At 36.1% G+C, this 26,632-nt stretch overlaps 1 protein-coding gene across 3 annotated transcripts in view; it reads left to right on the top strand.

The window, feature by feature from the left end:
• The window catches only part of FSTL5 (follistatin like 5), a 335,608-nt gene that overhangs the window by 257,733 nt on the left and 51,243 nt on the right, over positions 1 to 26,632 (top strand). For all 3 annotated transcript variants that reach the window (XM_069786239.1, XM_069786231.1, XM_069786221.1), the window contains 2 exons: positions 7,176 to 7,337; positions 9,390 to 9,524. In XM_069786239.1, coding sequence (XP_069642340.1) covers positions 7,176 to 7,337; positions 9,390 to 9,524 — 297 coding nt within the window. The remainder of the gene's footprint in view (positions 1 to 7,175; positions 7,338 to 9,389; positions 9,525 to 26,632) is intronic.

The following is a 26,632-nucleotide window of genomic DNA, read 5'->3' as shown; positions in this document are numbered from 1 at the left end:
TTTTTTTTTTGGTGTGGGGTTGTGACCTTGTGGTTTCCTGTTATTTCAAAGTTCATATTTTTCTTTGACTCTTAAGTCTACCTTTCTGCAGTAAGGTACCAGTATTTGTTATTCCACGTTGATACTTATTCTTATCCAGAATCATGTTTGAACTCAATCTTCTCCTGCAAATTTACTTTGCATTAACAGGCTCTAACTTTCTCCTGAAGCGTAATCTAGACCTAGTTTCTTGGCCACTGCTGTTGCCATCATTCTTTGTTTTGTTAATTGTTAATCAGTTGCATAAACCCTTATTATAATTGACTTTTCTTGACATCTCTTACCCCAAAATGCTGAAATATTTTCTGTATTCATATCTTTCATTGATATTCACACCAAATGCAGCTTCCAAGATTATTTTCTTTTAATATGACTCAATCTTCTTTTAATAGCCTTTTTTTTTTTACTTTCTGTTGTTAATATCCTTCACACTTTAAATTACTTTGACATTTAGTGCTTGTTTGCAGTTTTCTTAACATGTTGTCTCTGCCATTGTGTTTCTCCAGGAAACTGGCTTAGAATATCTATTTATCTATCTCTCTCAATTTTTTTTTTCCAATTTCTTCCCCTCCCAACCCCCAACACTTTGTAAAATGGAGTGTCCTCCCTGAGCTAATACATGGCATCAACATCTTTTCCTCCTTCAAATTTTTCTTCAGGGATTGTTTTCTGTCATTTGAAAAGTCAGGTAGCAAACACTGGCTAAGCTAGTGAGAAGACTGAAACGCAGTTTACTTGTATTTTAATTCCTGGAGACATAGCAGAATTATTGGTGAGTTGAGCACATTAGAAGGTCCTTGACCAACTTTCTCATGATCTGTTTTATATGTTCTGGTTTATCAAATTTTATACTTGTCAACATGTTCCCTACGTATCCCAGTGTGTTAATAATCCTGAAGAGATGCGTTGCAGCAGTTAAAATACTAAGATTCTTCATGTTTGGCTCAAGTTCAGCACACAATGAGGCAAAACTCTGCTTAAATTGAAGAAGGTTTTCTGCAAGATTAGAAAATCAAGAATCATAATTTGGGAGAGGTGAAGGAGGGCAACTGTAGATTTTTCTGGTGATGAAGTGGCTGTCAGGAAATTGTATTTTTCATCTGGAAACCACTGTAAACCTCTATGGTGCAAAAGGCAATCACTGCTGTTGCTCCTCTGTATCATTCATATAAATTTAAAGTTCTCCAAACAAATTGACTAATCCATGTTTGTTCTGCTCAGATAGCTGCTGTTTCACAAGTTGGCACTGGAGCGGTACCTTCCAACATGATTTTGGATGTTGATTTTTTGGGGGCACAAGGAAAAGGAGAAAGGAGTCCCTTTGAGCAATAGGATAATTTGCTGTGCGTATTGTGGATAAATGGAGTTAAACCCATTGAGATTAAAAGTCAAATGAACAGCTCTTCTACAGTTTAGATCTGTACTTCTAAGCAGTAATCTTCCTAAGCACAGGCATGGTGGTCAGTACTTGTAGCTGTGGTAATGGCTGATTAATATAAAGTTATTTGTATTAACAAGAGAGTCAGACGAAAGGTTAATGAGATAATGAGGCTTCGTTGATCACAAAGATCTAATGTGAAGGTTCAGTGAAAACAATGTAACTAGATTTTAAGTTCTTTCTTGATTTCCATTTGTGTGAATCTATATATTTTTAGAAAAATATTTATATCTATTTACATCAACTAGTTTGCAAATATTATATATATATAATTTTGATTTATTTTTCTTTTAAGATTAAAATCTTTAGGGTTTGGGTTTTTTTAGTTTTGAATTGACTGGTACAGTAGTAAAGAATAATGAGCTTCCTTTGGAGTCTTAACAATACAGCTAATGAGCACTGTAAAAGACATGCTTTATGGTGAGAAGATTCCGTCTAATCTTATACAAATAATATGGTAAAGTAAATGTTGTAAGCAATCTTATAATAAGTTGTTATTTAACCCTTTTTCATATAAACTGTAAAAAAAAACAATACAAAGTTGTAATGGGGAAGGAGTAACTGTTTCATTAAATAATGCTAATTATTAACATTTACATAATACTTAAACTTTCAAAGTGTATAATTTCATGACTAGATGATTCTCAGACTATATGAATCTGAGCCTGTCAGTTTGATTTTTATTTTATTTCTCCATATATCTGTGATATTGAAATTCATTCTATCAGGAATTTTTCCTTTACTGTTGTTGACATCATATGTCATAAACTCCATGAATTGGAAGGTCTGTTCTCAGATAATGATAGGTGTATGTGATGGTCTTAGTATCACTGAAGACAAAGAGGAGCTATGTAATTCAATCTCCCATAAAATATTTATAATATGAACTCCATAATTTGTTTGTTAAAATCTGTCTTTACTTAATTTGTATTTCAGAAGGATTTGTATAATTTCCCTTATGCTCTGTTTTTTTCCACAGCAGCCATTCAAAAGTTTATAGGGGAATGCTGGTAGAGTTCTTCTAAACAAAGTAGTAAACAGTGGTCAGAGCAAAAAATCTGTAACAAACTCAGATATTCTTGTAATATGGGTCGTTGTATTTCATAGGGGGCCACCTGTCTGTAAAATGTCCTTTGATGGTATTAATACGTTCAATTAACCACTTTATATGTTAATATTCAGCTATTTAAGACAACAGAAGTGTATACATCAGTTAAGGGAAAAAACAGAATTTGAATAATAAAACAAGACTTTTTCTTTCCTTATGTTTCTGTTATTGCTTATGTTAATTAAAGTGTTAAAGGAGCATTTTTAAAAATGTTTAATCTTTCTTGTTATCACTGTTCTTAGGATTACTTGAATGTGATAGCTACATCTGACACAAAAAAAGTCTTGAAAATTGCTGTTGAAAAAGCTGAAATACCTAGAAAGTTTGTGTTTTGTCATTAACCCGATGTTCATCAAGTTACGGATCTATGCTGTCCATAACCAGAGATGTCAATATTATTGATCACATTGGCAGTTATAGACATGATACCTAGACGAGTTTAATTATTTTTTTTAATAAGTCAGTTTTTCTATTTTACAAGCCATATACATTTCATAGCCTAGATATTTCAAAGTGTAAATTTGAGGAATTTCACTTTTGGAAAGCTGTTTCTAGACAAACAAAACGTTATTAGCCATATTATAAACAAAAAGGAAGATTGCCTTCAAATTCAAACCTGCTCTAAAAATGATATGAGTTTATGGTGTATGTTACAAATCAACTTAATATATATGTAGCACCAATGTGACATTTTTCTTTCTGTTTATATATTAACAATGGTATCCTACTCCCTGAGCTTTCACATTGATTTATAAGGCAAGTTCTTTGCAGAGAGGTGACAAGAATTTTCCCCACCTTAGTTCCAAGACAAAAGGCCAAAAGTTTTGGTACCTTACGGTGAAGAAAGGAGAGTCCAGACCCTCAGCCACATATAAATTGGTTATTTATAATGTCTAAAGAATTGTTTACCACCTTTGTTTTCCCAAACAAAATATCTCAGTTTAATCAAAAAGGAGAGTTATCATATACAGCAATAGAAGAACCTAGTTCACTATATATATTACATGTTTCTTTCTTAAACACATACATTCTCCCTGGATTCCAGATAGCTTGAACAGACTATTTTCTCTCTTGCCCCGCTACTAGACCTGACTGAAATAATCTTCAGGAGTTTTTATAGCAATTATAAGAGGTGTTGAATAACTGCATATTCATATTTGGAACCAACAGTCTCACATGGCCTTTTGAACTGAATGATAAGGGATGTAGGATTAATTCAGTTATGTATTATATATAATTCTGCTGAATATAATCATGCAATGTCTTCTCTCCCCTCCCTTTTTAACCTATCTAATGACCTCTCCCTTATAAAGTAGGCTTCTTTACGTTAAAATATTAGAACATACCTCTTTGAAAATCAGTGTGAACAATCACGTTATTTGTGTACTTAAAATTTGCTTTCTGGTAATATTTATGGTCAGTTACACAAAAAAGTGATTGAAATGAACCCAAATAGTTTACATCAAGCTTGTCATATCAAATTAACTTCTTAGTCTGAGCCCACACTGCACTTATATTTTAATAATTATAAAATAATTGCACAGTTGCACAGTTCTTGGTGGCATATTACTGGTAGGCTCTGGGGTAATATAAAATAAATTATAATGCAAAACAAGGGTTGAAAAACTTTTCTAGTTGTATAGATAACCTATAAGACACAGATTTGCTGAGGAAAGTGGGAAATGACAGAAAACGGAGGAAAGCTAGGGCAAGAAATAAACTCTAGTGTCATGCAAGTATCTCTGTGTCTGGGAAAACAGTGCTAAAGGGAACAGGATCTACTACAGAAATATGGCATAGTAGAATAAAACTCAGACCTACTTTCACTTGATCAGGTCCTCACCTTCACATCTCCTAACCCTTGAGTAAACTTAGCAACAATAGCATCTTGTGATGCAGGATTTGATTTTGTTTGTTTGTTTAGGAAGTACTCGTTTTCAGTTATATTTTATGAAACTTTTTGCTAAGAATAGAGTTGCCCCAAAAATATCATCTGCCTTTTGCCCAAGCTAAACTAATACATTCCTTTTTCTATTCAGTGAAAATTCTCCAAAGTTGGACTGTTAAAAAAATTTCTCTTCACACACACTCAGTAGAAGTCTGTTAAGATGTGGTAGTTAAATACCCATAAGTTTTTATATGCAATGAGAATATTTCACTGGCACAAAAAAGACAAGAAATATCCTATCATAGGTAGTCAAGAATGCAATGAGTTGCAATGCCTTGCTATTGGTCCTACAAGTTGTTTGTGTTGCTGAGATGCTTGAGAGTATTAAATGATGGCAATCCTGTCTCTAAGGAGACGGAGCTCCTTGCCCATCTTGAGGCAAGGTGGAAAAGTAAACTATCTGGCTTTGATGCAGTGGGAAATCTGCAACATGGGGTAGGCTGCCTAGAGGACCTTCTGTCAAGAAATGCTGACCAGGGCAGACATGAAAATTGGACCCTAAGAAATGAGGCAGAGTAGGATTGGGAGCTGAGGTGCCGAAAGAGGCTCAGGCCATCTGAGCATGCAGTTGAGTGGGGCTCGGTCTGAGGAACACAGTGGGGAAGGCAAGGTCTCAGTATGGAACACACAGATCCTATGGGAGAGGAGACAGAACAGGGAAGAAGTGGAGAGGGAACAGGAATAGGAATGTCAGGCTTGAGATGAAAAGTAGAGGTCCGTGTCCATAAAAGCTAAGTCTCTTCCAGAAACTCAGTAGAAACCTTAAATCCCTGATTTTTATACGCTTATGCTCTCAGCTGGTAGTCAAAGCAACTAGCAGCCATAATTTTCCTATTTGTTATCTCCTTCCGTGTTCTTTTATTACTTTTTTGCAGTTTGCATATTGGGGTTATGTGCAATTTTCTGTGTATATTATTCGAAAAGACCCTCATCTCTAACTATGTTTAAAATATCCCTGAAACCTACTGATTTTTGTATCCTATCTGAGATACAGTACATTTGCATATTTCTTGCAGTATAGAAATCTGAGGCATTTTTGTGCTCTAATACGACAGCATGCTGGGACATTTCTTGTAAACAGCTGGATAGCATTTGAAAATATTTAATCTCGTGCCAAAATAGACACAGTTAATTTTTGATCTTGTTATCTTCTTTCATTATCAACTGATACTTCATCCTCTACCCAGCTGTGTTTTATGACACCAGCTAAGTATTCCACATTTTTAAAGCTGCTTTAAACAAAACTTTGGAGACCAGGAAATATGCTTTTTTAGCCTTCATTACAGTTAATTTTTTTTATTGTTAGAAACAACGTCAAGCAAGTTCTTTCTATACATAATTACAGATATGATCAATAATTATTCATCTAAAAAACCTACACAGCAATATTTTTAAATCCTGCTTCATCATTGATTACCAATAGGAATATGTCCACTGTGTTGTCATATGCCCTCTCTCTGCCAATGCTGATGTGTGTTAAATAGCAGATTTTTAGTTGGTAAGCATATACTGCAGCAAGTTTCCTAACCCTGGAAAAGTGATGTCAACAATTCTTATGTTTTGCTAATAATGAAACTCAGAAGACTAGTCTTGTAAGTGTCCCGTTTAATATCATCATTAATGCTCTGGATGATGGGGCAGACTTGTACCTTCAGCAAGTTTCCAGATGACAGCAAACTGGGAGGAGTGGCTGATATACAAGGGGGTCATGCTGCCATTCAGAGGGAACTTGGCAGGCTGGAGAAATGGATTGGCAGGAACCTCATGAAGTTCGACAAGGGGAGGTGCAAAGTCCTACACCTGGGGAGGAACAACCCCATGCACCAATATATGCTGGGGGCCAGCAAGGTGAAAAGCAGCTTTGCACAAAAGGACCTAGGGGTCCTGATGGACACCAAGTTGACCATGAGCCAGCAATGTGCCTGTGTGGTAAAGGTGGCAAATGGTATCCTGGGCACAGGAGGTCCTGTCTGAACATCAGGAAACACTTTTTTTACTGTGAGGGTGACTGAGCACTGGCACAGGTTGCCCAGAGAGGTGGTAGAGTCTCCCTCCTTGGAGATATTCTGAAATCTAGATATGGTCCTGGGCAACTGGCTCTAGATGGCCCACCTTGAGCAGGGGGACTGAACAAGATGACCTCTGGAGGTTCCTTTCAACTTCAACCATTACGTGATTCTGTGATTACATGTTTTATACAGGTAAAATGGGTTGCTGATAGGTGTTTTTGAGAGAAGGGAAAGGTGGAGATGAAGTATTAAATAAAAGGTTTGTGGAACAGAACAATTAAAATCTCTGTACATCACATCATAACTTACTGGTTGTACATTATTCATATTTTATAAAGATATTTAAGGAAAAATAAAAATCTTGTTGCTCAACCGCAAACTATTGAATTAGAATTCAGGCTTTTTCCATTGTTACCACAGACAGTGAAAAGAGGTTTTCCTCACAGAACATTCTGCTTCATAAATTTATTGTGACAGAGTTCAGCATTGAATGTCACTGAATATGTGACTAATACCACATCTGTGCGTTGTTTATATATAGGTGCAGGAGTCTTTAGAATTGCTTATAATTATTTTTCTTAAAATGAAGATAATACTCTTCTCCACTAAATTGTAATTGTTTCCTGCCTTCAGTTCCACCAGTCATCCGAGTCTATCCAGAGAGCCAGGCAAGGGAGCCAGGTGTGACAGCCAGCCTTCGGTGCCATGCTGAAGGTATTCCTAACCCACAACTTGGTTGGCTGAAGAATGGAATTGATATCACTCCGAAGTTATCCAAACAGCTAACTCTTCAAGGTAAAGGGGCATATTTATTGTTTTCTACAGGTTCCAAATGCTTTATCAGTGCATCCTTTCCATACTAGCTGTCCTTCTTACGTAGTTTCAACCAAGGGCTGAAGTCTAAGCTGAAACATTTCAGAAGTTCTCGTCCAGTTGCTCCCCAAGACACATATATTCTCTGCTTTCTCTTTGTTAAGAGTAATGGTTGTACTTACTGGTAGGATTACCAGTATATTCTAATATGCTCTTCTCTATTCAAAAGGGTGCAGTTTCTGAGTAGAGCAAGCAGACCAAGTCCCAGTCCCACCCCCTATTAGAATTTGTCACTACAACTATATTAATGCCATTCAATGAGCATTCAACAGTAATATTTAAATTAGGAAGCAATGTTTTTGTCCGTAAAGATTTATTCTACAGCATTGATACTGATCTAGTTATTATCCAGATTTAAATTTAGATCAGAACATGGACCAAACTTAATCTTTACTGCAGCTCAGTTGAAAACAGGTTTCTGACTGATAAGAATCTCAGTGAGACTTGGGGACCTGGTGGTGGAAAGGATAGGAGGAGAAATACCTGAAATGGATGTGCTGTTTTCTGAGGAGTCTCAGCAGACCTCCAGGGGAGTGCAAAGTCACTGCACAAAAAAAAACCAAAAACAAACCAACTAAAGGAAAGTCTTACTTTTAATCAACAATAAAGGCCAGTCTATGAATCTTCTATGAATCTTCAGGGCTCAGCACATTCAAAGCCAAAACATTCTACCTTCTGCAGCCCTTCTTGTGATTTTTGATCAGCCATAGGAAAAACAATCTTGTGCTGCCAGTGCTCCCTTCAAAACCTTCTCTCATTCATCTGCAAAAACAGATGTGTATTAAGATAGGACAGCAATCAGGCTGCAGTGTAAGAAACAGTGGGACAGGCAGATGGCGAATGCTTCTCTGAAGAGAGTCTTACCTTCCTGATAAGTGTCATAGTCCTCTGTTCTTCCATGGCCCTCTCTCCTGGATGTATGTGAACAATAGCCTTGCAGAAACACTTTACACTATGAGTAGAAAGTGATGGACTCCTCTTCCATAGCAGCATTCTGTTAATTTCTACTGTAGGGATTTGAGTGGAATTTTTTTCCTTCACCTCTGTATCATATATTTATGATAAATTAATGAAAATTATTCTTCTCTAAGCAAAATATATTTAATTCCATTTTCTTGAATGTACTATTTGAAATAAAATTTTTAAAATCTCACTGCATTTTCCCTGAGTTTTTCCCAGGCTAAGCTATCTATGCATTAGCTTCAAGCAAAAGATGATCTAGGAGTTTTACACCATAACCCAGTGCCCCTTCTAGTCCATGTTTTAGAATACCTAGAAAGCTGTTTTTGTAAAATAGATCCTACAGTTGAACAAGCATACTATACTTAAAATGCAATGAATCATTGGTCACATCATTAGTCACATCACAATATTTAAAAGACCTTTGCCTGTGAAACCTGAACTGTTTGTTGACATTCTTACTCAAGCTGACATACAATTCCTGAAGTGGTTTCCATAGACTCCGACACTGATGTAAGTGTAAAATTCCAATGCACCTGTTTTTCTGTTGTTACACTGCATTCACATGAAAACAAAACCAGGTGCCTCTGGTTACTAGAAATGAATAATTTTATTAAAATTAATATTTAAGTTGAAATTGTAGCCCATGGAAACCTGAGTTATTTTGTGTAAAGCCAATGACAGTGTCAAGTAACCAAATATGACATAATAAAAACATAACATTTACCTGATTTTAAAGACAACCACGGTCATTTAAACATATATAAAACTTCAGACTGATATTTGGCTTTGAAGTGCAAAATCAGCTGAGGTATTCCAGATATCTGTGAGGTGAATAATAGTGCATGTAATTCACTAGCCAGTTGAATACATTTGGATTAGCTTGGCATGCTTCCAAGTTATGAACTCAGGAATGAAAATGGTTTAATTAGTGTGAGCAGAGAAAGCCTTCTGAATGTATAATCTGAAAGCACTGTAGCATATCTGCATGTTGAATTTTTCCTGTACTTTCAGCAAATGGTAGTGAGGTTCACATTAGCAATGTGCGCTATGAAGATACAGGAGCATATACTTGTATTGCAAAGAATGAAGCAGGGGTGGATGAAGACATTTCTTCTCTTTTTGTAGAAGATTCTGCTCGAAAGACCCGTAAGTATTAGAAGAAGTATAAAAATACATGTAGCCCTCACTTAAACATTAAATTGGTATTAAAAACTATGAAACTTTAAACAAATTAAAATGAGCATGTGTAGTAACTGTTTAAAAAAAATAAAGTTTAAATAATGATACCCAAGAGTCACTGAAGGCAGAGTGTGTAATCTGAAGTTTATTTAGAAGTAAAATGAAATCTCTGATTCATTCTGTGAATTGGCATATTTTTCACATTGCTGTTAAAACTTGGATAGTTCCCTCATGATAGATTTGTTGCATATGAAGGGAATATGAAGGGAAAAAAGAACTGGATGCCTAAATAAGGCAAAGCAGTAGTCCTGGTGTGGTTTCTGGGGGTGGTTGGGGGTGTGAGAGGAAGACCTTTTCCAGTCTTTCTTCCTGTATGTTCTTGAGATATACCAAGAGTCAAACTTGGCCCTCGTGACATGAGAGTCATTACAGGACTTGATCTCACTTGATCTCACCTGCTGGAGTGCTCAGCAGGTTCAGATCAGTTCCAGCCTGCCCATGCTGCCTTGTGCCTGGATAACTGTGTCTCTTCAGAAATGTGGAGCAACAGTGGCCACATTCACTTGCTAAATTGGGAGTTCAATGTGCCAAAGAAATCTCTACCACTACCAAAAAGCAGCTTTCTTTATCCTCTGTTGAATGGTAGTGGGGTTTATTTGTCTGCCTATTATTTGTCTACCTTGATACTTCTTTCCCCTTCCCTTTCTTTCCTCTGCTCAGACAAATTCGTTCCTGAGTTTACAGTTCACCCATTCATTTTTGCTTTTTGTGTTGATTTTTTTCTTTTAAATCGGTTACTTTAATGAATACTATATATTCATTAGAAATATATCCAGTAAAATGATAGTTATTTTACTAGTGAGTCTGACTGCATTAACTTAAGGTATTCCTGTTTATCTAGAAGCTTATTCAACAGTGCTAAGTACTCAACAGAAGATACTAGAGGCAGAATTAGTAGCACTGCAAGTCTGTCTGACACTTCCTGTCACAAGACACTGAGTACAGTTACGTATAGGTTTATTATGCTTTAAAAGTTTCGGAGGAACTCTTCCATGCAGGAAAATTTTATAATCCAAATGTTAATATCTTTACTTAGCTACTTTCAGTAACACTAATTATAACTGTCATTTCAAAAGTCTTAACGTTTTTTTTAGTTGTTATGAAAATGACTGCTCAGACATTTCTGAGAAGGCAGCTGAGGATAAATAAATTGTTTGATCATGCTGAATTTCTACTAATCTGGTGATATGACATAGCTTGGTCACCTCCATTTGCCTTTTGCTGTCTGTAAAAAATGTTGTGAATATTGCCAAATTCTAAAAACCTGACAAACTAGAATTTGTTTATGCTCAGTTAAGACTTGTTTAGCCTTAACAACAAAATATTTATATCCCAACTGTCCCGTTTCCAAGTGTTTTAGTTACCTTATTGTTGTATCCTCTGAAGACCTGATCTGCAGTGATTATGCAGGAATAGCCACACCTATGCAAACTACTGTTTTCAGGAATTGTGATGTACTAATTTTAGATCAGCTAACTTTACAGGATTTATAAAATCACATGCTATGCAATGAGCATTGCTTGCAACAACTACTTTGAAACCTACCAGCAGTACATTGTTATGATAACCATTGGTGTCATGAAAGATGTAAATGAAGGAAGACAGAATATAAACCCAATTATTTTTAAGACAATTAATCCAAAAGGCACAGTTTTCTTCCTTCCTATAAAAGTCACTTACTCTGCAAATTGTATGTTGAAGGGAGGCATTTTACCATTGTGTTCCTTGGTGTCTGAACATGGTTTCCTAAAAATTGGTAGATATGTAAATACACATATAGTCCATAGCTGTGTAATTATATTATTCAAATATAGGTGCAACAGATATTTACATGAGATGCTTACTCTGATACTCTGATTTGCTTACTTTGGCACAGAAACTCATTTCTGTACATGCAAGACGACTAAGGCACATACTAATAAAAAAAGCAGTTACTAGCAATATCATTATCACAACTATGTGAATAAACTGTTTTCACAGGTACAAATTTTGATAGATGCCGTTTAAAAAAATGCTTCTGCTTTAAAAAAAAGTGCCTTTACAGGGAGGAGTTGCTAGCATTGGAAAATTGAAAGTAAGAGTAGAAAGGCTTTATTATTAACTCTTTTCGACTTGTTTTTATATTTCTCCCAGAACACTGGTTCTTGCAGCAAATTAGGGATTATTAGGGAAGAAAATGACATAGGAACAACCACCTGGATAGGATTGTGGGCTTTTGTTCCTCCACCCACACATTTTAAACACAATGCTACTACTACTTTAATTTAAAGCCTGCTGATTAGGTTACAAGTTATATTCTAAAGATAGTCTCTGGTGATGTAAATGTGATTTCATATGATTGATATAAACTATACCTGTCATAGATGACATTTTTATGAATAATTTTGGTTTTATCCTCCTTTAAGAGAATAAAGCAGGCATGTTTACTTTTTTAATCTTTTTTTTTTTTTTTTCCTTACTGTAGTACTCCCTTCTGGAAATCTTAGGATGTTGCTTTGAACAAAAATAGAACAGAATCTCAGTAGCTTGTCAGTTAATCTGGGTTTGTCTACTTTTTAAATGTCACATAAGGTAAAAATTATAGCAAAATAAAAGCATTTTGGAACATTGAATTGATTGAGTATTGAGAGGGTAGTGAGAACTTTTTTACGGTGGAGCTCTAAAATACAAACTACAATTGCACTGCATTGAGCATGAAAGTAATTTTATAAGCAACATAATGAATATAGAACATGGTTCCATTTTTACCAGTGTATGTATTTTATTTCCTCGAAAGTTTAATAGTCAAAGGAAACATTCACTTTTATACTTATCTAGCCCATTGTTTATATGCATATGAAAGCTTTTGGGTTTTAATGCTACTTTGCATAATAAACTAAATTTTTGGTAGTTATTTGTGGAACCTCATTTTCAACTCATCCCAAATTTGTTATGTGGAAAACTCAGTACAATGCTTTGAGAAAAAATTAATATATGTAGCAGAAAGGGCATAGCTAGCTCATTCCTCTGGGAAAGGGTAGTGTAAACAGCTCCTAAGAGAAAATCTTATATTTTCTGGCACCTCTGCCTGAATTAAAACCAATGCCATTATGGATAAGTAGATTGTTAAATAACAGGCAAAGCTTTCCGTCACCATCACCTGTGTGACTAAAAGTGTTATCAGATTGCTAGGTTTTCAAAATTCACAGCATTGGTTACAGAGGCATCTAATGCATGTGTCTGTATTATAAACAGAAAAGAAATAGAGCGAATGGCAAACCTATACTGAATTGTTGGAAGTGTGATGCTAGCAGCAAAAATAAAAATACATAATGTAGAGTATGACTTCGGGGTGCCAGGGCATTATTTATTTTCAAGTTTTGAGTTTCAGAATTTTGAATTCCGGTTCCCAAGAAAAGTCAATATACTTTAATGATAATGATTTATCATCAAGATGGTAATTTAAGATCCAAGTGAATGGAAATTACAGTAAAAGTGCTTTGTCATCCAGGTCTGTTCAGTAGATGCTAGCACTGAACACTAAACCATTGCTCTGTCACACATAGGTAAAATTTTTAGTAGTGGAAGTCAGTCTCAAGGATAGTTTGGCCTGTTCTTACCACGTCAGCCTTTTTCAGTGTGCACTAAAAATAAAACTTCTGAAAATATGCTTTCATTTTGGCATTGTCTCAGGTGAGAGGAATTAAATTATCACTATAGCATACTGCAACAAAAATAATTTCTCTGGGGTTTGACACAGTAAAAATCGCCAAGCAGTCAATGATTTACATAGTGAGTGGACACTTCTTGGGAGTTTGGTAGAGTTCTGAAGATGCCATTCACACTTAGACCCAGGCTTTAGGACTTCCAGAACAGAGTAGATTTTCAATGTAACTGCTTTTTCTTTGCTGCGTGGGCTTTTGTGTATGTGAAAGTAAGGATAACTTTCTTCTTGTGCTCTTCTTGGCTCCTTGAGTGGTCCTCAAGTAGCATTGAAGGAAAGGTAGGTATGGAGGAATAAGACTGAGTAAATTGATGAAGTGAGAGAGACCTGGGGAGAGGGACAATGGAAGAGGCCAATAATGTGAGGAAGAAAGGGAGGACACAGGGAGCAGCAGGTGAAAGAGGACAGGTTAATGAGAACACTTAAACACTGAAGGAGAAAGAATGGGAGGAAAAAGGGAAGGCAGAAAAAAGGAATAGGAACACAAGGGCAAAATGACCTCTTAAAACCTGCATAATAATCCTCTATAAGATGTGGAGTTGCATCCAGGAGTATCTAGTCAGTTTAATGTCTTGTCATTAGATTTCTGTGATCACACAGCGGCAGTGTACATCTTGTACTGCTGCTCCTTTTTAATCCATGTGGAGAATAACACTACTTCTAGTACCAATTAAAACAAATAAGAGACATATCTGAGAAGACTGAACTTTCTATTGTTCTAGTAAGTGGAACATTTTATTTTACTTGCCTTTTCAATTAAGACAGCATATTAGAGTATAAATATATATTAAAGGAAAATCTGCAAACATGAAAAAAATTATTCAAAAGAAGGTTCATATGTAGAAACAGTCTATACTGTGAGATAATTCTGATAACATTTATTTATCTAGTTGTTCATGTGGCATTTTTACCATCTCTGACAGAAAGTAGTTGGTTTCCCTGATTAAAGAGTCTAAATGAATTTTTACTAATTAAACTCTCAGTAATTCTTCAGGCTTTGAAGCATGCTGCTTCTATATCAGAGCTGAAGAAGGGCTTGGTATGTGAAAGCCTGTCAGCTTTTTCCAGCAATACCAATTGCTGCAGAGCCCATTGTGAAGAGCCTGACTGTCTTCCTGAGAACTTCTGTGTAGGTGTTGGAAGGTTGCTATTAGGTGCTCCCAAAGCCTTCTCCTCTCCAGGCTGAACAAGCCCAGTTCTCTTGTTAATTTTCTTCCTGGTGTGCATAGATTTTAAAATGTGGTCTTTGTTCTCCCTTCTTCTTCCCAGCAGGGCCCTTGCCTCAGAATGTTTAGATTTTGTAATTGTCCCGATCCAATATCGGGGAGGGTTCTTAAATGATCCCAAGAGCGAGATTAAGACACAAACAAGGTCAGATGCCGTACAACCTTACAAGTTTTATTTCCTATAACAACTGGTAATAGCGACAGGACAGAGGGGAGAAGAAAGGAAAAAGAGGCAGACCTAAGCAAGAAAACGGAAGAGATGCAGCAAGACTAGTTACCACCACCACGAAGCCAGCAACATCCCATTGACTCGGTCTTGATGCAGGTGATGGAGGGTCCAAGTTCCAGGTTCCAGCCAAAGTCCCAGTTCCAAGTGCTGCAGTCCCTTTTCAGTTGCTTTTTCAGTTTTTTGAGAGAGGAGTACGCAGTTCTTTTATTGTCCCGGTCCCCACGATTTCTCCAAAGAGTCCACCCATTTCCATGGAGCTCATTATCATACGTGCCGCCCCATGTTCTTCCATGGGCGTGTGCCCAGGTGTTCACGGTGGTTTCTTCACCATGCTCATGGGCAAGCACAGCTTGGTAGCTTCAGGCGGATATGGTGGTTTCTTCAGGGACATTTTGTTTCCTTCAGCGCGTACTCGCCCACAGCAACAGGATGTTGAGGCTAGCAAACGGTAACTGTGCAGCAGCAATGTCGAGACAAACATAGTCCAACACAGTCTCTTACAGTAATCTCTGTTGGAAAAGATGTATTTTAATCTGAGAAAATTTGGACTTAAACTGATGGTAAATGTTTCATGAAAATGTTCTGCTGTAACTGGAAACTACTTATGATCATTACAACATTTTATACAAATGTAAAACATTTTCTTTGCTTTTCCCACTAGATAGTAATCTTTTCTGTATTAATTAGCATCATAGATTCATAAGGAAAACAAAAATTCTAATTACCTCTGTATTTCTTGTGCCTTCTTTTTGGCTCCTTACATAACTTTTCAGAACATTCATTTTAAAGTGTCGTGACTTTGATACTCAACAAGAGCCATTTAGAATGTACAGTGAATAGATCTGTACATCCTGCTCCTACAACAGTAGCATCTAAAATATTTCTGAATGCAAGAACTGTGCTGTTTTAATTCTCTAGAGACTGGAAGCTCTTTTTGTGCTGTGAATTCCATTTTCCCTGAAGTTTGCAGTTAAAGCCATCAAGAATGGGGTAGCTGGTCTGGGTGATAGCTGGATAACCCCTGCAGTGACTGGTAAAAACATTCTGGGGTTTACTACCTGGTCTAAATCTCACTGAAGACAGCAGAGTGTCCCCTACTGTCATGATCCTCTAATAATACCTGAGAAAACTAGGCTATATTGAAAGGAGCCTCTGGTGTAATCACATTTGTAATACAAATAGCAGTTTAAAATCTGGTTTTAGTTTCATTCCAATGTAGTTTGATTTTTCAGAACAGATATTTCATGGATTCATAGATTTAAGCATGATGGAACCATTTCATCTAACTCTAATCTATTTTCTCCATTTCACAAGACATTGAATTGCATCCTGTTCTGCCTCAGTACAGATCTGATGCTTTGTTTGCCTGAAATGTATCCTCCCAGAAGTGCATCTACCTGAGTTAGAGACACAAAGAGTTGGAGAATCCCTCATTTCTCTTGATATTTTGCTTTACTAATTAATCAGTTTCACTAATATAGAATAATGCTTAGTTTCCATTTTTAACTCAGTTTTTCCTTCCGTTTCCTCCTTTGATTATCTTTTTTGGTTTTTTTTTTCCAATAAATTGACCTTTTAAGAATTCTTGCTCTATGAATATACCATCATTAAATATTGATTACTTTCTCTCATAGACACTAAAGAGAAGTTTCTCATAATAAGACAGTTACTGTAGGGCTCAGTCTTTTTGCCTTGAGGATTGTAATTGGTTTTGGTACGTTTTTCTTAAAAAATGGGAACTGCTCTTTGCAGGAGCAAATTTATTATTTGTTTATTGAATATTCTGGAGAGAGAAATACATATTTGGTAATGTTTTGCTTCCACATCCACTGATCCTTTGTCTTTTTTTTCCACTAGTATCAGCAATAGAAGTTTATGTTTATATGTTTATCTACCACATGCCCTATATCCTATCAGGCCTCGCTTTCCAAATCCTGCTCCTTTCCACCTGTCTCAGCCCCCCAGTGTAGATGTAGTCTGCATTACATTTCCCTAGATGTCTAAATTTGGATTTTACTATATCAAAATGTAATTTATTTTAGAGATGTATTTAACAAAGTAATTCAAACAACTTTTTGAAACTTTGTTACTTACCATAGCAGACTTCTTAGGAAACGATTTTATGTTTGTTTACAGATCATTGATGAAAATCCTTAAGACAAGACTCACTACCCATTGCTCTGGACACATTCCAGCACTGTTGTCTTCTCCTTTTACTAGTGATTTAACAATGAAAACTACTTTTTCACATTAATCAGTTTGACACCTGTTAATTCAGTTAACATGTACTTTGCTGCTATTGTATAACTCTAATATTTAATCAGACTATTCTGTGTTAACAAAGTAGATGTTTAGCAAAATTCTGGGTTACATCTATATGAATTTTTACATTACAAAACTTCTAATTGCATCAAAGAATATAATCAAGTTTGTTTGAAAAGACCTAGTTTCCATTAGAATATATTAGCTGACCTATAATCATATTCTCATCCTTTCATTTCTTACTGAATTTAATTCTGTGCAGGTGTTGTGTATTCTTTTGTCTGTGACATATACCCCAGTCTAACTAGCCTACAACTACTTGAGTTACTAAGTTTCAAAGAGTGGGGGAGCTACTAGGGGCATATGTAGTGCTACTCCTCTTGAACTTTATGATATATTCTGAAATTTGTTCAAAACTAATAGCACCAGACCAAACATCCGAAACAACTTTTAGCAAGTATTTTTATGTATTTCATTTGGATCTGGTTATTTTAAATGTTTGTCTTGACTACACATCATTTACCCTCTTTTTTGTTCCTTTGTAAGGTAGAAAGTATTTAATCAGCCTCCGTTTCCAATTATTATCCTGCTTCTGTGCAAATACAGAAAAAAATATTTATAGAACAGTATTGTCAATGGAACATTAAAAAAAAAATCTGGTTCATATCAGTACAATTTAAACCTTGCGTAGCTCTGGTATCACGATGCTTTTCTTCTACCTTTAGCAACCGTTTGTGATGATTTCCAGGGCCTTTTCCGCTGCATTAGTGTAAAGAAATATCATGCTGCTGGAACGTCTTCCGTTAGCCCAAAAATGGGATGTTAATGTAACTAAAGCTAGTTCTTGTCTTAAGGACTGCTATTTCCCTCTTTTTGCAAATGGGATATTTATTCTAGCACTCCAGCATCTCTGCAGTAACTGATAAAGGTGGCTTTTCATTTTCCAGCTTGCAGTACATGCAGCTGCATTTTAAGGAACTCTCAAATCTTTTATTAACTGATAGCTTTCTCCTCCATACTACTGGATTTAGCAGCCTTTAAAGCATGAGCACACAAATTGACAGCTCCACTGCAGCTTTATGTTGATGACTACCTTTGACGGTCACAAACACAGATTTGGGTTAACCCAACTTCTAGAAGCCATAAGGCAAACCAAAATCATCAGCTTGTTCTTGTTGAAACACTGTCTGGAAGCTGAAGAATTTAAATATAGAACAAAGATAATTTGACAGTATATCTTGACAACATATTTATGAGAAAATGGAGTGGGCAAGATGTTACTGCCTTTTTTGTTGATACAAAGTACAATAATAATCACAAATAGAGGAAGAAGAAATGGCAACTTCCATCTGTGGGATCTATTTATTTATTTAGGTTACACTTGGGTAGTATTAGGACCAGTGGAATTGGTCCAAATTTTAATTTTTAGTCAAAGTAGCATTAGTTGAAGATGGAATATGATGCATAGCTAAGGAGTATCAATAAACCATTTTGTAAGCTTAAAAAAAGATAGGAAACAAAAATTATACTAGCATGGGAAGATTTAAATTGAAATAATGGAGTAGACTGTATCAATATAATCTACAGATCTAAAGAAGAAAATCTGACAGTACAGAAAACAGGAAAATAAAAAAGATTGATCATCAAAGACAAGGGAATATTTCAGGGGTGATTTTCAGATACTTAAAATTCTTATCTTCGCTATTAGTAAAATATTTTGAAGTAAAATAGCTTTAAAAATTCTTTTTTTTTTTTTTCTTTCTCGATGACTTTGACAAGTACACCAGTTTTGCATTGGTTTCTTCTGTTTCAACATAGCATATTCCTATCAAACTAGAGTCATAGATTATGAAAACACATGCTGTTCCCTTTAAAGTGAAACAGTTTTGTGGGTTTGTTGTTGTTTATTTTAATTTCTGGTTTTTACAATACTTGCATTTCTCTTAATGTTTTCCAAAACTTTATTTTATAAAATGCAGTTTCGTTTGCCATTGATTAATACGACTTCTTGAGAATTTCTCTAAATTTTATTGAAACATATGCATGCACCTTGGGGAGACAACTGTCATGATAGAAAGTTATTAAGTAATGCTATTAAGGCATTTTCAAGACCAGTTTGACAGTACTTGATGATACTTTAATATTTAGTAGCTTTTACTCTTGGTCATCAGTCACAGACTCTTGTGTTACTCAGTTCACCCACTATGACATCGTCATATATTGCAAAGCAACTTCTCCTACAGATTCTTTCACCTTGTCACACAAAGCAGGATAAAAATTTTCTACCTCATACACTGTGTCTTGGGGCTAAATTTAAAAAATAATATACTTGTTTCATGCCATTAAGTAGATCTATTTCTAACTGTGCCTTTTTTATGTAACGTCATAGTCCTATCACCTAACAAGAGATTATGTGATCTGGATGCTACTGACTTGACAGGTTTATGGCCATCATAAGCAACCAGGCATCTCCTCTATCTAGAACTTGGAATGAGACTAAAAGCCTTTTGACTGTGATTTATGGCCTAAATTCTCTCTGAAAGGCTTTATGCAACTTTAATAGAATCTTCCTGTCACATCTTATACTGACTGGTACCTATTTACCTAATTTTCTCAGAGATAATTTATACTGGCATTTTATTTTATGGCAGAGCTAAACAAGTTTGTGCTTGTTGACAGCATCATAGGCAGACTTTATTTCAAACTTCCAAGTATAGGATAGAAATTCAGCTCATGAACCATTTTTTCTTCCTACTAGTTGTCGTGGTTTAACCCCAGCCAGCAACTAAGCACCACGCAGCTGCGCACTCGCTCCCCCCCATCCAGTGGGATGGGGGAGAAAATCGGGAAAAGAAGTAAAACTCGTGGGTTGAGATAAGAACAGTTTAATAGAACAGAAAAGAAGAAACTAATAATGATAATGATAACACTAATAAAATGACAACAGTGGTAATAAAAGGATTGGAATGTACAAATGATGCGCAGGGCAATTGCTCACCACCCGCCGACCGACACCCAGCCAGTCCCCCAGCGGCGAATCCCTGCCCCCCCTTCCCAGTTCCTAAACTAGATGGGACGTCCCATGGTATGGAATACACTGTTGGCCAGTTTGGGTCAGGTGCTCTGGCTGGGCATGAGAAGCTGAAAAATCCTTGACTCTAGTCTAAACACTACTGAGCAACAACTGAAAACATCAGTGTTATCAACATTCTTCACATACTGAACTCAAAACATAGCACTGTACCAGCTACTAGGAAGACAATTAACTCTATCCCAGCTGAAACCAGGACACTAGTGTAGACTGCATTGAGTTAATATGCTGTGGGAAAGGACTTCAGCATGATTCATTATAAAGATTTATAGAAAATAAATAAAAGAACAATAAGCTAACATGGTCATATTTGACCAAAAGTAACATGTCAACTGTGACTTTTAACTGACAAATAATAGTTTAATATTCAGAAAAATAGATATTTGGTTATTGTATTAACCTAACGTGAAATGAAATTAAGCTGCATGTCACATAAGAACAGAATGGCATTTTGATAGAATTTGTATTGACATAATTACTTTAAAAATAGTTGAAGCAAGCAATAGATAACTTTGAAAAAAAAAAGTGTTTGCTTCACAAATAAATTAAGGTTTATATATATTTATATTTGTATATAAACCCAACAAATCTGAATTTCTTGTAAAATAAGAATAAAATTAAAAGCAGATATGTTCAGAAATGTTTTAAATCTGCTTGATAGTGGAACTTTAATTCTGCTTCATAGTGGAAGTTGAGCAAAACGTAAATCACCTTAACCTTGTCTTCACTTTTGGCACTATTTTTTTTTTTTTTAAATAAAAATAATAAATAAAAACTTGTGTGGCTCAGTAACTAGACAGTAATGATGGTATAGATTTACCCTGTAACATAAGGGCATGTGTTTATACAGCAAAGATATGAGAAAAAAGAGTAAGATAACAGACACTTTCTCTTCATGCCGTGTATATGATTAACCAGAGCAGTTGACAGTGATGGTGGCTGTCAGTGAAGTAAGCAGACAGCATCCCTTCAAACATCTTGAAATTACTTTTTTATGCAATTAAAAGTTCAACAGATTATGGTGAGACAATTCTGAAAAATAATGTTGAGTTCCACACTTTTGCCATATGACCTTATTCCATCTTCCTCATTGTCCTGTTTTCTATTACATCTGCTTGTGACCTCTTGCCATTATGGGATTGAAGGCTTGGAAAGGGTCAGCGTTTTCCTGTCTGATGGTGCAGAGTCTAGCACAATGAGCTGATATGAAACTGTTAATTTTTATTTATCAGCTGTTATGTTCTGATAGAAATTCAGGTAAAATATTTACAGAATTTGAAATACAAAGCTTGTGTTTTGATGAGACAAAACCTGGAATTAACAACAGTGGTTCTATATTCATGAACAATCATTATTTGCATTCAGAAGATATCAGTGTATCTTTCTCCCCTGCTTTTTGGAATAATATATAATGCAGGAAAGATGTCTTTCTGCTGTTTTTCCCTCTTCTTAAAGCTATTTTAAACTGCATTGTTCTCTTAGTGCAGCAAGCTAGGAATTTTTTCAGATTTTAAGGTTTTAATTGGTACCCATTTTGTTTGAGTGCCAGTGCAACAAAATAACATTTTATGAAAACATTTTATTTAGCTTTCATAATATGCAATGCCAGGAGAAAAGAAAGGAAAATTTCAGATTAGTCAATCACACATGCATAAAAAAGGTACAAAAGAATGACAGTTTTTAATTTAAAAAAAATTTTGAAGAAGTTAATAACTTTTCAAAGCTCATTCAGCATTTTCTTGGATGATGACCACTGAAGCATGTGATAGAAGAGGGAAAACTGTTTCTGGAAGAAAATGAAGTATTGTACTTCAGAACAAGTTTCTTTTCTGAATCTTATTGCCCTGATCTTGTTTTTCCCTGGATATATATAGTATTGTGTGTTGATTACTGATAATGTGAACAACTAATTATATGGCCAAGAGGAAGCATTTAATCTACAAACTCACTGAATGTCAATCTTACAAAATTATATATTTTTATATATATATATATACGCACACTTTATTTCCACTGTTAAGCCTTAAATGTTTGGAAAAAAGAAAAATAGGGAGGAAGAATGCTGTAGTTAACATAGTTGAAAGCTGTGACATTGGCTGTTGAGACAGAAAAGTGAATGTAATGACATTTATTACCAGTGTGATAAGGAGTAGGATACAGAATTTATTTGGAAAGTGACATTGTAGTACCCTCTTGTTCATTTAGTAACAGAAATACCATGGATTTTTGCAGATGTTGTTTCCATCCAAAAGGGATAAGAATCTGTACTGCTGTTACAGTCTTAGTCTGGAGCAGAATTTCATGAAGTACTAAGGACAGAGTTTACTGAAAAATGTGCAACCTATTGCCATTCAGCCAACAAAGAAAATTAATAACAAAGATGAAGAGTAGGCTTTCAGATGTTATGTTAGCTACTCATAATCAAAGGCTGGGTCTGAGCACAAAAGCAGAGAATAGCTAAGTAAAGACCATGAATAACGATTTTTATGGAGCTGTAAATATGGAGCTTAAAAATAAAGAAAGAAATTCTCTTTCAAGAAAACATGGATTCTCCCCTGTTCTGCACTCAAAGGGGAGGGGGGAGCAGAGAGAAGGTACAGTGCAGGGTTCTTTTTGGATGTCAGTATAAAAGGCCCAACAACAAATGTTGTAATAAAATAGCTGCTTTAATAAGATAGAATAAAAAGAGGAATATAGGTAGCAAGTAAATTTTACATCCCTTCAGATGCTGGGCACCCTGTATTCATGTGGCATCAGGTAAACTCCAGATGGATTTTCGCATGGCATGCTGTGCAGATCCTGCCCATGGAGAGGTTGCCTCTCCCTCCCATACTGTGGTGGCTTTTATCTTGTGTAACAAACAAAACCATATATCTTCTGACAGGTTGCAATGCTATGTCTGTCATAACACCCACCAGTGTGCAGCGCAGGCTATTATGGGCATTCCAGCATATACCCTTGCAGCAGTTACCCATGCTAACATACAGGCTTCTCAAGCCCTAAGTACAAGGCCCAGTGTAGCAGACAGCCTGCTAAAGTTCACTAACTCCTTGAATACAGTGTCTTCTGCAAGGCTGCCAGTACATCTCCTGATATTATTAACAACTGCATGTTGTCTGAATACCCTTCTTTTTATAAATACGGCACAAGAGAAGATGGTGGTGTTCTGTCTTAAAACCAGAACTGAGATCTATCAATAATTACGTATTTTTACATCTTGAAGTTTATAATTGTGTGAGAATTGAGTATAGGGTGTGGCTGAAGATGTTAATTTTTGCTTAACCAAAAAGGAAGGTAAACAATATGTTCTTTAGCATACTTTTTATCTACAGATGTACTTGTTCCAACACTGCAGTCTTTATGTCAAACTGGACATCTTTCTTGAATAGAATTTATAGGACTGATTAAAAAAGTAAGTGAGGTTTCTTGATCTGTATTAGGTGAGGTGATGGCTGTTATTTATGATTTTATATTGCACTCTTAAATAATGTCTCATTTTTCTTCAAACTATTTGTTAATTTTAAAATTAATAAGTGTGGGGCTTTTAAAGCACTCTTTTTATTCCCCCCCCTCCTTTTTTTTTGATCAAAGCTCAGAACCATATGTATCATTTTACATTAACACACATTAATGTGTTCTGTACTTAGCATCTTAAATCATTTCATTTGATGCTGTGTAGTTCCACACAGTTGAATAATTGTTATTACTTTCTGTTTTCTTTCCCATATCACCCCTAGAAAAAAGACTGATAAAAAGTAGAACTTTATGGCTAAATTTATGGGACCTCAAATGCCATATATTACATCGTTCTTTCCTCACAATGTGAAGAGAAAATTAATTTTAAAGAAAACCCTCCACGTTGCCCTGGGGAAATTAATTTGCTTTATTACAGAACAAAGACTATGTAAGATGACATAGACAAAAACAGAACTGTCATCTGAATATAGAGCCACTGTCTGGGCATGCAAGAATAAAGTTAGAAGTTCTAAAACCCACTTGGAGCTGAATCTGGTGAGGGACATGAAGGGAAAAAGATGGCCTTCCATAGGGACATCAGCGGCAAAAAGAAGGTTAGGGAAAATATGGGCCTCCTGTTGAGGGGGGCAGGGGACCTGGTGACAAAGGACATGGAAGGGGCCAAGTTGTACTGAAGGTCTTCATGTCAGTCTTTACTGGCAAAACTACCCCCAGCAATGTGACACCAGTGGAAAAGACTGGTAAGGAAGTCTTCCTCTGGTAAGGAAGCCTTACCCATGGTGGATAGGATCAGATTAGAGACCCTTTAAACAAACTGGACAGTTACAGGTCAAAGGGCCTGGATAAGATGTACCCACAAATGCCTGGGCAAGCTGGCCCATGGCATTGCAAGGCCAGTCTTAATAATCTTTGAAGGATCATGGTGATCAAGGGATGTTTATGCAGCCTGGAAGAAAGCCAGTGTCACTGTTCAAGAAGGGCAAGAAGGAGAATCCAAGACATGATAGACCTATCAGCCTCACTTTGATCCCTGGGAAGGAGATAAAGCAAATAACCATGGAAACCATTCCCAAAAACATGAAGGACAAGAAGATGTTTAGGAGCAGTCAGCATGGATTTACAGAGAGGAAATAATGCCTGGCAAACCTGACAGCCTTCTGCAATCTGGTGACTGGCAGGGTGTATGAGGGGAGGAGTGAATATTGTTTATCTTGTCCTTAAGAATGTTTTGGACACTGTCTCCTGTGACACCCGCAAAGACAAACTGATGAAGTACAGGCTGGGTGCGCAGACAGTGGGGTGAATTGAAAATTGGCTGAACTGCTAGGCCCAAAAGTTGTGATCAGTACCACCAATTCCACGCAGAGGCCAGTCACCTGCGACGTTCCCCAGGGCTATTTCTTTCCTTCTCCTGTCTGTCAAAGTACCAATGACTGATGTTAACACTTTGACAAAGGGAAACAAACATAAGCACCTTAGCATTCCCTCTTTGAAGTTGTCAGCTTTTATACAGGAAGACTTGACTGCATAGTGCTCGCAAAGCAAGTGGCGTATTTAGTTGATGGGAAGGACAGTACTGTATTGTCCCAATTTCTTCTTTTGGTATGGAATATCTTTGGGGAGACTTCAGTTGATTTCATCCTGCAATGAAAAAAAAAAATTCTGTAGTTCTGAAGTCATAAAGATATGGTTCTCACTTAAATGTTCTTTTTATACAAATCAACACATTTTTGTTCTTGTCTAAACTAAAATATTTTAAGATCTCTTAAACCTTTCAGTCCATTCTTTCTGTAGTTGCAGTACTGATGATCTACTGATTAGGTCTTTATATAAAAAGTAATAGCTGTCAATCAAACATCAAACTAATATTCCATCTCATGATTGCAACTTATAATCATAGGTCTAGTTTAGGAGGATGATCAAATAGTTTAAACATAAGCAGCCAAACGTTATTTAGAAGAGACGTGTTAAATACTCTGTTCATGTCTGCCACTGAAATAGACAGTAAACCAAATCTGTTTTGTGCTGTCAGCACTGGATATAAATCTAAGAGTCATACTGGTGTTAGCAGTTTAGTCACCAAGAAGTTTCATTCAGAGCAGCTAGATGTCTGGAGGATACACACTCAGATAATACAGTCAAGACTTCCTTCAAAGCTAGTCTCTTCTGAAAGTAACAACTTGAAATCAGAACAGCAAATATAATGGCAGTTGATTGAGAAATAAATTTGAAACATGTTGACTCCATTTTGACCTTAGCAGCAGTCCAACAGAAATTCTGCCTCCTGATGTAAAGGCTTACTACTCAGCCTGAGTAAGTGACAAGATGGCACACTCTACTAGTCTTGGCTTTTGGCAGTTTATTGGATCCTAACAGTTCAAATATTAAAGGAAAGGCAAGGATGGTATTTGAAAACAATGCACACATAATAGTCCAGAGAATTAAGCTGGTTTAAAGATAATAAAACACAGACTGAGCATGTTTGAAAGCTGAACTGATGTTCTGCTTTTTATTCTAGTATTCAGTATCACTTCAACAGTGTTACTGCTACTTTCTGCTTATACGGGGATCTCTCATTTGCCCACTTCAAAGCACTAAAGGTAAAAAGTAATCACCACCTTCATTTTATCAAGGGATAATTGAATGAGACAGTTTAAATACTGCGTGTAAGGTCATATAATGAGGTAGCTCAGTCGAGACAATTTGTGAAAAAAAATCAGGAGCCAAAACTAGTAGAGGACAGGGAGAGAAAAAAGAAAAGCCCAGTAGCTCTATTATCCTAAGCCTCTGAATCATGAGCTTGTCAGAAAGTAGATTGACACTGTTTCCAAGGCCCCTTCTACATATCTGGGTCTCTGTATATTCTTTCAGAGCTCAAGAACAAGAGAAATGCTACACTGCATGAGGCAAAAAGCCCATCTTGGTCCTGTCTTCAGCAGTGCCCAGTAAAAGATGCTTGGGAAAATCATTGGGACTTTTCTGGAGTGATAGTTGTTCCTGTTTCTACTCTCAACCTTGAGTAGTCAG

This window comes from Haliaeetus albicilla, chromosome 1 (genome assembly GCF_947461875.1).
Source record: "Haliaeetus albicilla chromosome 1, bHalAlb1.1, whole genome shotgun sequence".
NCBI lineage: Eukaryota > Metazoa > Chordata > Aves > Accipitriformes > Accipitridae > Haliaeetus > Haliaeetus albicilla.
Note: the sequence above shows the minus strand (reverse complement) of the source record. Positions and strands in the feature narration are given on the sequence as shown.